Raw genomic sequence first — 12,592 nt, forward strand, 5'->3', positions numbered from 1 at the left:
ACCTTTATCGATTTGTAGAGAGATTCTCCACCAATCTGCATCAAAATCTAGAAACAAATTATTTTTTCAATTTTTTGTCAAATTTTCTAGGGGACCCCCTGCAAAAGTTGGAAAATGGATGGGAGTCACAATATGACCCACGCCGAAGAGCATATCTTTGTCAATTCTTATCCGATCCTTGAGCGGAGTACCTTTATCGATTTGTAGATAGATTCTCCACCAATCTGCATCAAAATCTAGAAACAAATTATTTTTTCAATTTTTTGTCAAATTTTCTTGGGGACCCTTTGCAAAAGTTGGAAAATGGATGGGAGGCACAATATGACCCACGCCGAAGAGCATATCTTTGTCAATTCTTATCCGATCCTTGAGCGGAGTACCTTTATCGATTTGTAGAGAAATTCTCCACCAATCTGCATCAAAATCTAGAAACAAATTATTTTTTCAATTTTTTGTCAAATTTTCTAGGGGACCCTCTGCAAAAGTTGGAAAATGGATGGGAGGCACAATATGACCCACGCCGAAGAGCATATCTTTGTCAATTCTTATCCGATGCTTGAGCGGAGTACCTTTATCGATTTGTAAATAGATTCTCCACCAATCTGCATCAAAATCTAGAAAAAAATTATTTTTTCAATTTTTTGTCAAATTTTCTAGGGGACCCTGCAAAAGTTGGAAAATGGATGGGAGGCACAATGTGACCCACGCCGAAGAGCATATCTTTGTCAATTCTTATCCGATCCTTGAGCGGAGTACCTTTATCGATTTGTAGAGAGATTCTCCACCAATTTGCATCAAAATCTAGTAACAAATTATTTTTTCAATTTTATGTCCAATTTTCTAGGGACTCCCTGCAAAAGTTGGAAAATGGATGGGAGGCACAATATGACCCACGCCGAAGAGCTTTTCCAATTCCGATCTTTGAGCGGAGTACCCATTTTTTTTGGTTAAGAAAGTACCTTTTTTGGTTAAGAACTTTTTTCAGGACACTCTCAGCCCTTACACACTTTTTGAAGCCAAAATTTTCGGGGCAATTCCATTTAAACATTTTTGATTTCGGGTTTGTGTGAGCAACAGACTTGCAACGCTCTTAGCAATTTGCTTACACTCAACTCAGCCATGTCCGAAATGGCAGCTACAAGAGGCCAAAACCCCCGCCCCTCCTGTCCGCCTGTCCTGTGTGTGAATGTCTGCGCACTTGATGTTGTTGGATAAACTATGTAGAGTCCTTGAAAAACATGCAGGCCATAGAAGCGGAATGCCGGCGGCTGCAAAAACAACGACGCAACAAATAGGAAAAATAGAAAGGAAAAGTTAACAGTTGACATAGTTTAGAGTTGCTTGGTCAGACGATGGCTGTCAAGGGAGGGGGTCGAGGGTGTATAGAGGGTGAAGAGGGTCTGCGGAGGGGATAGGGTTCAACAGCCACAAGCGTAAGCCGTTGAATGCCAAGCGGAATGAATGTCTTAATCAGAGAGTGTGGGCGGGATGGGTGTGGTGGGAAACTAAATGAATTTAATTGCCGCAGGATATGAAAGTAATTATTTCGCAGTGCATAGACATAACACTGCCAGGCTGCCAGGCTGCCATGCTGCCAACTACTGCCGCTACCAAGTGGGCGTAAGCGGGCCAGAGGGCGTGCCAGCGTACGGCGCGGCTAAAAACGCAATGAGGCCAAAGGCGAGATGCAGCAGAGATCCTTCTCCCTTTCGTTTCGTTTCAGTTTTCCCATTCCAGGCCGCTGCCATCGATGCACTTGCACTTAACAGCAAACGGGCGTTCAAATCGCCACGCCCACATGCCCACACACCCGCCTCCGACCATGTCGGCGTCCACTCCTACGCCTACATACGATGCAGCAGTGCCAATTGCCCCGCGGTTATTTTGAGTTGTTCTTTAATTTATTCTCTTTTATGCCTGTGCGTTCGTTGTCCTTCGCCAGTGCAGGAGTATTAGTGTGTATGACACTGTATTGGTAGTACAGAGGAAAAAAATCCTAGATCCTAGTACTAGGTAGGTCCTAGTAATACCCACACAACCACCGATTCTCTTGACGCCTGGCCTTTTTCAAGATTATATCTCCGGCTTACTTAGCTCCTAAAGTATTACACCCAAAAAGTTCAAATTTCTTTCTTACTAAGCATAGAATTTCTCTCAGTGCACTATCACCAAAGAGACAACAGCTCTACAAAAGGCAACGATGTGTTACACTTTCAATTGTCGCTGTCCCTCAATATAGTTCGTTTATGGGGACAGCCTGGGTGGCTGTGGGGACGTGGATGTGTAATGCTTCTTGTTTACATGTTGGGTCTGCTATGATGCCTAGATCAACGCTTCTTTCTGGCATTGTTAGTGGCAGGACCTTGTAACACTTTTGATCAAACTCGCACATGAGCAAACACACTGCCACGCAAACAAGCAACAAATGAGCGATTTCTGCCACTCAATCCAGCGTCCAATTATGAAGGCGCGTGGAATGTTGCAAGTTGCATTTGATGGGCCTCCGCTCTGCAATGTCTCTGAAATCTCCCATTTGAGGTATGCAGTTTGCATATCAAGTCAGTGATATGCTTCGCTGAGTTCTATGAAACCTGCACTGAATCAGTTAAGCCTCTTCAAAGCTATGCTGGGAAACTGAATGTCCGTCTGTCCGTAGCATTTAGGTTCGTTGTTCCATAAAGTATTAGAGCTGGATTTTCTCAATAATTTATTTATTCAAAGGTAGTTTCAGCTTCCTTACTGGCCCTCATCGAATTGCGGGGACCGCACGTAGACGGGAGCGGGGTGGGTCAGGCCGTAGTTACGGATCACCTTGGGGTAGTTGGAGGCGTACTCCTGCTTGGGGTAGGGGACGGGCTGGTAGGCAGAGATCTCCTGGTTGGCCCTAGAGCGCTTTCCCGCCCTCAGGGCGTAGCTCTCTGGCTGGTAGTAGTAATCGTTGTAGGCTTCGATAAGACGACCCACATCCGCCTCCTCGGCAAAGGATCGCTTGTCGTGCTTGGGTGGTGGTGGTGGAGGTGGTGGTGGTGGGTAGGCGAATGGTGGAGGGTAGGGGTAGGGTGGATAGGGATAGCCGTAAGGTGGGTATGGGTAGGGTGGGTACAGGGGATAGCTGGGCTTGCCAGAACCAGAGCCAGAGCCGTGTCCATGTCCGTCACCATGGCCATGTCCATGTCCGTGTCCATTTCCATCTCCGTGGTCAGGTTTCTTGGTGGTTGTAGTGGTTGTATCGGTGCCATTGACCACCAAAATACAGTTCACGGTCGTCACATCATCATCATCATCATCGTTGCTGCCACTGCCACTTCCATGTCCGCTTCCATGACCACTTCCATGGCCACTTCCATGTCCACTTCCACTGCCACTTCCATGGCCACTTCCACTGCCATGACCATGGCTTCCATGACCCGATCCCGAAGAGGAACCTGATCCTGAACTGGAGTCGGAGTTGGGCTCGTACTCAATGCTGACCACACGACCCGAGCGCACCTCATCCTTATCCAGATCGTTGGTGGAGATCACGCACAGAGGCCGGCCCTTCTTGGTAGTGTCCTTGGAGCCGGAGCTGAAGATGGCGGGAATAAAGTTGCCAGCGGCAAAGCCAGAAGCCAGACCCTTGATGCCGGCGATGGAGCTGCTGAGCAGACGCGCCTCGGATACCTCCTGCTTTCCCTGGGTCAGTCGCAGGAGCTCGTTGTACTCCACCCGACTCACCTGGTGGAGGCGCACCAGCTGCGGGCGACTGGAGGCTGCCGAAGGAAAAGAGAAGCATAAGGTCCCTGACACTGGACACCTCCTAAGACCCAGACTCACCAGCTTGTGCTGCCGCTAAACTAAGCACGATCACTGCCAGCACCGGTAGGAACTTCATGTCGATTGCGAATAAGCCACATCTTGGAGATCACTTGCTTATATATTTCGAAAGTCTTTCTCCGATGTCTCCGCGTTGATGGCTTGACGGACCCAAGCTCCCTTTGGGCATTGTTATTCAAATGAATCAATCTAAACTGCTCATCTACAGTTAAAGCAGCGCCCTAATCATTGCGAATCTCCATAATTTACGCGTTGACCCAATTCTCTCAGACCGCCGCCCTGCCCATACTTGTTTTATTAATGGCCATCTCTGGGACTTTTGGTCAAAACTTGAAACGCTAGTCTTGACTTGCTGATTTTCTGATGGGACGATAACGTTGATGGCTTGACTCATAACCATTTCAGAGAACTACCCAAATCTAAGGTGCACCAAGAAGAGTCTTCTTCAGAACATAAAAATATATCTTATACTATCTTTCTGGTAATTGTGCTTACCAAGCTAACTTCTGTACTAACCCTTTTTTTTATTTTTTAACCCTTTTACTAATTAAAAATAATCAAAAAACTTTAAATTGGCTTGTTAAGATTTATTTAATATTTATTTATTGCTGTTGGTAATAATACGGTTGCTGTACATATGTCTTTTTATAATAGTAACGATTCCTGTAGTCGTCTTCCTCCTCGGAGTCCTCCTCATCCTGGTCTTCGTATTCCTTTTCCTCCGCCTTTTGCCCTTCCTTGTCTAGGTAAGGATAGGCACCAGGATAGGGCTGAGGTCCATATACCTGCTGGGGATAATACGGACTAACGTAGGGTGGTTGCTGCGGAGGAGGTGGTGGCGGTGGTCCGTAGGGTTGTTGAGGACCGTAAGGTAGCTGAGGTCCATATGGACCGTAAGGGCCGTAGGGCGACTGGCCATAGGGAGGTGTATAAGGCTGAGGACCATAAGGAGAAGATCCGGGGTAGGGACTGGGACCATAAGGGTAGGTTCCATAGCTTCCAGGATAGGGTGTTCCATATTGTGGGAGTGGGTAAGCACCTGGGATTTGGCGGGCATCTTCCGTGCTTTCATCACTCGGGTAGATACTCTTGTTTCCCTTCTTCTTTTTAAGAGGAGCGATGGAGGTGGTTTCAGGCTCTTCCTTCTCAGGATCCTCTTTTTCTGCCTCCGATTCAGGAATCCCAGGGGATTCAGACCCAGGGGTCTGCTTCACCACTGGGGACTCTTCTGTGGTTTGTGGTGGATTCCAGTAAGCAGCGAAGCTTGGATTGGGCGACTGGCTAGGGAGCTCTTGTTCGTCTTTCTTAAGGACCACAATGCAGTGAATGGCGGACTCATCGTCTTCGGACTCGATGGCCCTGTCCAGACTGCGAGCGTCGGCCACTTCCTCATCCCTGCCCATGGGTTCGCCCTCCCGCGTTTTGATCACGCACAAGGGCTGCCCATCGAAGTCGATCTTCTCGGCCTCGTCGGCCTTGCTGATTGTGGTGAGACCCACAATCCGTAGAAGGGAGTGCCAGCCGGAGCTGAGGGTCTCACTCACAGTGGCGAATCCTCCGTTGATCAGCCGAGCCTCGGAAATGAGATTCTTTCCCTTGGTCAGTTGCAGGACCCGCTCGTATTGCTCCTCATTGATCTCGTAGACCCGCACTAATTGCTCGCGTTTAGTCTCAGGGGAGGATGAGGGCGCTGTGGATTATTTGTTACATAAGTCTTTGAAAAAATAGCTTCCAGAAAGCACAAACCTGCCTGGAGGGCGGCAAAAATGCCCAGAAACAACAGCAGAGCCAAACTATGCTGCAACATGTTCTTGGACCTGGACTTAGAACGGACTAAAATACGTCCCACTGGCTTTGGTTTTATTTATACTTTTGGCCTGGATTTATGGGCCGGCAATCGAATACTATCGAACGGTAAACACGTCACCCGAATATGGAGACGAATTGCAATTAAATAAATATTGGACAGAGCCCATCACATCAGCATCGCATCTGCGACAACATCATCATTATCGCCCCGATGGATCCGCCGAATAATTTAAATAAATTAGGCAAATGTGATACAGATTCCATGACATCTACCAGACGAGTCAATGAACGCATTACCACGGTTCGTAGTTCTTAGTAGAGCAGATTCAAACAGGTTCTGGGCGTGATTTCATCATAATCCGGATTATCTTCTTAAATATAAATGGCCACTAAAAAGTGGATATGGATGAAGATGTACAGATATTTCATCAAATAATTGGTCTATGATATTATAAGTCTTTAAACCTCTTGACTGTTTTACCCCCAAGGAAAAGCCTCATCCGATTTGTTAAATTTTCTAAATCATAATTTTATTGAATCGATTTGGTTTCATTTCATTTCACAAAACTCTCGCCTGCAGTGTCCGTGTGTGGTTTTTTTTTTTTTGTTATTTTGCTGTTAAACATTCCTATCTGTATATGCATATGTGGGCCACCTATAGATACGCACACGTATAAATATTCTGAGAGTACCTGGTTTATATATGAATACACTTTTTAGCTGCTATTCTGTGACATACACTCATACGATTTACGTACTGTATTCGATAAGATTTCGTTATTGTTTTTCTTTTCTTTTTTTTTGAATCGGGGGACCCAAGTCCCCCTAGACACAAATACAATGATCTCAAGGGTTCTGTGTTAAGTAATTTCCAGCTGCGATTAATCGTTTATGTAAGATCCATTCATTCTATTTACAAGATGCGGGCCCATATTAAATTTAACTATTTTATCTATTATTTGAAGTTGTGTGTCTTGTAGATAGTTTTCTCTGTGTGTATCGATTTTAGCCAATTTTTCGCAGTGTGCGGCTTACCAACTAGAAGGGTTCCCAACTATCGAATCAGTTTATATAATTTAAGAGTTAATTAAAATTACAATTTCGTCTACTAATGAATTTATTTACAGTGCCTGCACATTCGCATTGCATTCGTATCAATTAAATCGATAGCACAATTATAAATTGTATTTATTTGCAAATTTATCCCCTCTTTTGTTATCAGTTTTTATTTTTATTTTTTTCAAGTTTTTTTGTATAATTTTTTTTGTTTTATTTTCTAGCCAAAACTAATTATATACATTAAACGCGACTGACCCCAATCGGATCTGACATCAACAAGGATTTTCTATAATATTCAAACGCTGATGGATGAAATGAAGAGTCCGCTCTCATAGTTTATTATAGGCTTATTGGCTATAAGTACATATATCATCATGTTAACCTAATCGTAGCTAATGCCTAAAACTGATAAATGGTAAATGTGCAAAGCAATTATCTCTACTCAAACACAACACAATTATCGCTTTCAATCGGAAAAGCTTACATTGAGATTGAAGTACTTGCGAATAATATTCTCTCGAATGGCAATTATTTACAGCAACTTTTTATCCAACAATTTGATGAAATGGTCTAGTGGAGTGCGGGTCCTTGGCAGTTGGAGGATTGCATTGAAGTGGGTAATCGGAATACTAGTGTTTCCAAATCATTCGGTTGGTAGTCTCGGTTGGGGCTATTAGGCTTAGTTATAGCTAGTAAGTCTTATTTCGTAATGACAGTGTGTGAGTAGATTCGCTATGGGTGTGCAATGGATATTTTCTATTTAGAGATCAACACGCAATATTGTTTATCTTTTCGTTCTCTTGCCAAATTCAGTTCAATAGTCCGATAAGTTCAAAAACCAGTACACAAGATCCAAAAACATATAGCAAAGAATACATAATAGTTTGTCTTATTCAAAGGTTACCATTGAGAACATTTAACTAGCTTATGTCTCCTTCCTTGCTATTTAATTAAATACTTATCGGATAATATACTTTTGCTTCCACTAAGTGCATTCGTCTTAGAAGATAGTATCGTAAATACCTATGCCTGAACCCCCCAAATGCGATGCATAAAAAACTTAAATCACCTTGAATATGTAAAGTGTTTGGTGTGGGTGTGTGTTTTTAAATTTTTTGGTTATTTTGTATCTCTTATTTTTTTGGTGCAATCTTAGTGGTTTGCTGCCTCATCTGTGTGCTGATTATTCCTTCATCTCATGCACTGTACCGCCGCGGGGCGTTCTCTCAGCATGTTGCACGTTGCCGGCGAGGATGTTGCTGCCGCAGCTCCTGCTGTTGCTGTTGCGGATGATGCAATGGCCGGGGCTGCTGCCGCCGGTACGCGTGTTTTTATGGCTGTTAACGCCGTTCGCCGAGAAGGCCACAATGCCGTCATTGAAGAACTGCGGACGTATCCACACCCGGCCTGGTAAAAATGCTGCAGGCAGCAGGAGACAATGCTCAGCAGCATGCAGCAGATGCCGCAGTAGAAGCTGTTGCTGTTGCTGCTCGAGTTGTGTTGCATGGCCGCCGGGTGTTCGCCTGCACGGGAAAGCGAAAAGAAAGCGAAAATCAAAATGGAGAACAATCTGGAGTCATCAGCTAATTGGCAGGTCGACTACACTTGAAACATTTACTATTAATTATAATTCTTAAAGCTTAAATACTAAACCATTCTGTAGCATGCTTATTAAGTACTGTCTGTAATTTTTTGCGAGTGCAAGGATCAAAGTAAACATCCTGCTACCACTGATTGCCTTTGAGCCTTCGCCAGATAACATCGACTTCAGGTTGCATGCATGGATTTCCTGTTTGTGCCAAAGAAAAACATCGGCAGCTCAAGTTGTTATATTCCTCGATGAGCTCTTGAGCACACAAGCTGCCGCTGCCATAAATCTGACAAGCTCCTCAACTTTGCACCCCCTCTCGCATAATAAACACACACATGTTTGGGCCGTGTTATTGGCCAAGCGTTTGCTGGAAAACTTTCTAGCTAGCTAGAAATAATTTCCGTGCTGCTGCACAAATACAAACATGCAGGAAAAGGCTGGGGAAAAAAAACGGCAGCAAATTTTCTCGCCGAGTCTGCTGCAATGCAATTACTGCACGGCCACGCCCCGTTCTGCACTTGGCATTACAAATTGCGAATGTGCCGCTGCTAACAGCCAACTTCCACTTCCCGTCATAAACATGCAAAACTCTCTGACAGCACAAACACGACTGCAAACACAACAGCACGGCTAAAGCTAAAGGTAACCGACTGCTGGAGCCGGAGCTGGAGCTGTAGATGGAGCTGGAGATGGAGCCTTACTTACCAATAATTACGTGCACATAGACGCTCGACGTTTTTGCCACCGTCGGCACACAGGTGTAGTTGCCAGTATCGCCGGGCATGGCGCGCTTGATTTTTAATCTGTGCCGCGGCGGGTGGACCAGGCAGGAGGCGGAGAAAGCGCAGAAAGGTAAGAGAAAGAGAACAGAGAAAGTGAATGGCAGTGGAGCAAAAGTGCATGTGAAACAAAAAAGGCAAAAAGGTACAAATTCCGGTGAGCCGAGGGGGAGGGAACCATCAAGAAAAAAAAAACAAAACTTTTGCTACTTTATGCGATGGTATAATGGTCTCTTGGAGTTGCCGCCACCACAGACTCTAATTCCCAGTTACTCTACACTTGAAGAAATTATACATAACTAAACAATTTGTCTTATTAGCTTTACTTAGAAGAATATGCTTCTCAAAAATGTATACTTTCACTTCCTATACCGGGTAATATCCCTAAACTAAACCTTTTAAGGGAAATATAAATTTTTTATGAATTTCTGTAAGTGTTCTTAACCCTTTCTCTTAGCACTTTTACCCCTTTAATCTCTCTTGCAGTGTCACCTGCATTTTATGGTCGTCTGCGTCGTTAGTTAGCAGCAAAAATGGGCAATGATCATGGGGCGGCATCCACAATCCGAGGCAGTAACTACTACTACCACTGACTACTGACTCTTTTCTAAGTCCACCTCTGGCATTAACTAAGGAAAATTAAAAGTCACACATGGCTAACTCGAAACACAAAGTGGAGTGAAATGTAAACGGAGTCTCTTTTGTAAATACCATCCTGATTGTCTATGGCCTACTTAACATTTCTAATCCTTTTAGAGTCCTTTTTGTTTGTTTACTTTTTAAAATAATTAGATGGTACTTAACAATTTATTTGATAACATGAGTAATTCTTGGGAGAAATGGAGAACATATTTAAAAAAAAATCTCTTTTAATAAATCCCACATATGGTAGTGTTCTCCCATTTAAAGATTAAAAGCAATTACTAGTCATATAGTCCTATATATTATTATGTGTCAAAGCAAATCTGGTCAATGGATATCCTTGTAGAGCTCTCGATTCTACTTAGAGCCAGATTGCAGGACTCCTCCTCTGTTAGCTGCGACGTGTCCTTCGCTTTGGCCTTAAAATGTCATTCAAAGTCGGCAGGAATAGCACTCCTTGCTACTGGGTGGCACTCCCAACTGGCTGGGCATATATGCTCGGATGTGTACATAGCTGCACAACTGCAGGCTTTGGGCTTTGGGAGACCAGGTTGGCTTTAAATACCCCGCCACGCCCTGTTCAGCCCCGTCCAGCCCCGTTCACGAATGATGGGTCTGGCCTTAATTAAGTGAGGCGGTATTTTAATGCGAAATAACTGAAATGCTCGGCTCACATTTGCACGTTTTGCGGGAGGGACGGGGCGGTAGGGAGCGGAATGATGGGCGAGTCGTTACATACCTTGAAGTCAGGCCGTCGGTCCAATCATCCTCGACGCGAATCCGGGCCGTGGAGCTGTCGATTTCGTTCTCGCTCTTGCCATCGAGCAGTTCGCTGCCTGAAATGCGAAGAGTTGCAAATTGAATTGCGTAAATGAGGTGCGGCAGCGGTGGTGGGGTGGGTGGTTTTGGGTTTGAGAGTTCATTACGCATACGCACCTTTGTACCAGAATATGTTGCCCAATTCATGGGGACCCTGCATAATTTTGCAGGTTAGGTTGATGTCGCTGCCCGTTTTCACCATCAGATCGGGAGGCCCAAAGATTTCCGCTTTCAGTTCTGCAATGGCGAAAAAACAGGAAATAAGAGGGAATGAACAAAAAGTCACTTAAGTTGGCAAGACTCTGCCTTTTTTTTTGCGTAACAATGATAATAATAATAATGTTAATGATAACGTCCAAGTGCACGTTTGTCCGGGGAGTGGGTGGAGGGCTCTACTTTATTACACAGACGCGTGTCTCTATTATGCTGGCGATAAGCTTTTGTTATGCCGTATAAAAGGCACTCGGCACTCATACGCCCCGTGGTACCTGCAGCCCGACACTGGCCTCCCTCGGTCCACTCTCGGAGATTGTCTACAAAAAAAGACAAAAGGGGCTGTGAAGCTGTGAGGCTGCGAGACTGCGGGGCTGGGAATTTAAAAGAAATAAGAAGAATTTTCTGCTCTCCATTGGGGGACTCGAAATCAAAATGTCAACATTGAAGTGCCTTTTGTTGTTCGAGCGTCAATGGATTCAATTGAGAAATATCATCGTGGACAGCCAAGAAATACGATTTGTAGTTAAAGCTTATGATTGCTGACAGTTGGCTTAATGGAAAATGTCTCAACGTGTCCCTCATTCTTCAGCCAATACGTAATACTTGTGTTAAACACAGCTCTTTCGTTTCTGTTCTACTTTCACTCCCGTAAGCGGCGAAAAAAAGAAATTTAAAAGGAACACCATTCAGAACCTAAACAACCGCAAAGCCCGTGGATATAAATTGCAGCCGAGAAAGAGGGAATTGCAACTGGAACATTTGTACATCTGGGCCCATAACACACACACACCCTAGCATTCGCAGTGATGTGGCTTTATTGCGGGTTGGCTGCCATTCAATCGTGTGGCAAAAACCGAACCAAACGGAATTTGAATGCTCCAAAAAGCTTTGGCAAAAAATGTTGCATGAAAGGCCTAGCCCAGCCTAGCCCAGCCTAGCCCAGCCTGGGTGGGATGATGATTTTTCAATAACGAGCCTTAAATAGAGTGGCATTCGACTTTAAGACGAGCCTTTAAATCAGGTGTGGCGGGCATCGAGGATATGGCGTCCCAAAAATGTTAATCTAAATGAAATGCCAAGTAGCAAAAGTAATATACATCCCGCAACAAAGAGGGCAAACAAAGAGCGAAGCAACCCCAAATGGAATTCGAACATGCTGGGCGATTATCTGGCTGTTTTATAGACCCGCACCCAGGACCAAATCCGAAAGTCGCAGGGAAAGCGCTGAGTGTGCTCCTGCCAGCCCCGACTCCTGCCAGTGACAGTGGCGCTCCTGATGACTGTTGTTGTACCTGGCAAAACAATTGTGGCAGCGTAGCTAACCGTCTATGACTTTTGCCACTCGCCCGGTGCAGGAAGCCGTGGCTGTGAAAATTATTGCTTTGCACACACATAGACACAGTCTCCCACGTACATGCAGCTGACAAGGCGCCTGCGGTTCCCACGAATGGGGTTTTCCCAAGGACCACAGAGTGTTATCCAGGTGCTAACCCGCATTTTTCCCCATTTTTTTTCGTTTTACCAACGACGACGACAGGGCACAATGAATGGGAGTCCTTTCGAGGGGAGCTCCCATGGAAAATTGCTTATTTAACTATAATTAGATTAAGTGTTGCCGGCAATAGGTGAGCTGCATTAAGGATGAGGAAAGTAAGTCAGTGAGTCAGTCAGGCTGGGCCGCAGCTATTTGAAGTTTTCATTAGGCTTGGCCACAGTTGACCCAGGCCGAAAGCCGAAAGTGGAGAGCCGAAAGTTGCAAAGTCTACTTTTGGCCACATGCCAAAGTCAAAACGAAAAAGTTCCGCCCCCTCGACCTAGCAAACAAAGTCCTTACCGAGTCTTGTTTACACACAACGAGCTCAGG

At 44.9% G+C, this 12,592-nt stretch overlaps 3 protein-coding genes across 3 annotated transcripts in view; all 3 read right to left on the reverse strand.

The window, feature by feature from the left end:
• Nucleotides 1-2,736: 2,736 nt before the first annotated feature.
• Nucleotides 2,737-3,871, reverse strand: LOC108122955 (uncharacterized). The gene is made up of 2 exons (XM_017237813.2): nucleotides 3,814-3,871; nucleotides 2,737-3,749 (listed from the first exon to the last, which is right to left on the reverse strand). Exons 1-2 carry the CDS (start codon nucleotides 3,869-3,871, stop codon nucleotides 2,737-2,739), a joined length of 1,071 nt encoding a protein of 356 aa, XP_017093302.2.
• A 544-nt stretch (nucleotides 3,872-4,415) lies between these two features.
• On the reverse strand, nucleotides 4,416-5,820 carry LOC108123053 (WW domain-binding protein 11). The gene is made up of 2 exons (XM_017237956.2): nucleotides 5,560-5,820; nucleotides 4,416-5,503 (listed from the first exon to the last, which is right to left on the reverse strand). Exons 1-2 carry the CDS (start codon nucleotides 5,618-5,620, stop codon nucleotides 4,416-4,418), a joined length of 1,149 nt encoding a protein of 382 aa, XP_017093445.2. The 5' UTR covers nucleotides 5,621-5,820.
• A 1,043-nt stretch (nucleotides 5,821-6,863) lies between these two features.
• dpr1 (defective proboscis extension response 1) overlaps nucleotides 6,864-12,592 on the reverse strand; it is a 45,628-nt gene continuing 39,899 nt past the window's right edge. Inside the window, exons 5-8 of the mRNA XM_017238402.2 lie at nucleotides 10,630-10,749; nucleotides 10,433-10,529; nucleotides 8,978-9,075; nucleotides 6,864-8,204 (exon numbers count right to left, since the gene is read on the reverse strand). Coding sequence (XP_017093891.2) covers nucleotides 7,873-8,204; nucleotides 8,978-9,075; nucleotides 10,433-10,529; nucleotides 10,630-10,749 — 647 coding nt within the window. The 3' untranslated portion in view covers nucleotides 6,864-7,872. The remainder of the gene's footprint in view (nucleotides 8,205-8,977; nucleotides 9,076-10,432; nucleotides 10,530-10,629; nucleotides 10,750-12,592) is intronic.

This window comes from Drosophila bipectinata, chromosome 2R, assembly GCF_030179905.1.
Source record: "Drosophila bipectinata strain 14024-0381.07 chromosome 2R, DbipHiC1v2, whole genome shotgun sequence".
NCBI classification, from domain to species: Eukaryota; Metazoa; Arthropoda; class Insecta; order Diptera; family Drosophilidae; genus Drosophila; species Drosophila bipectinata.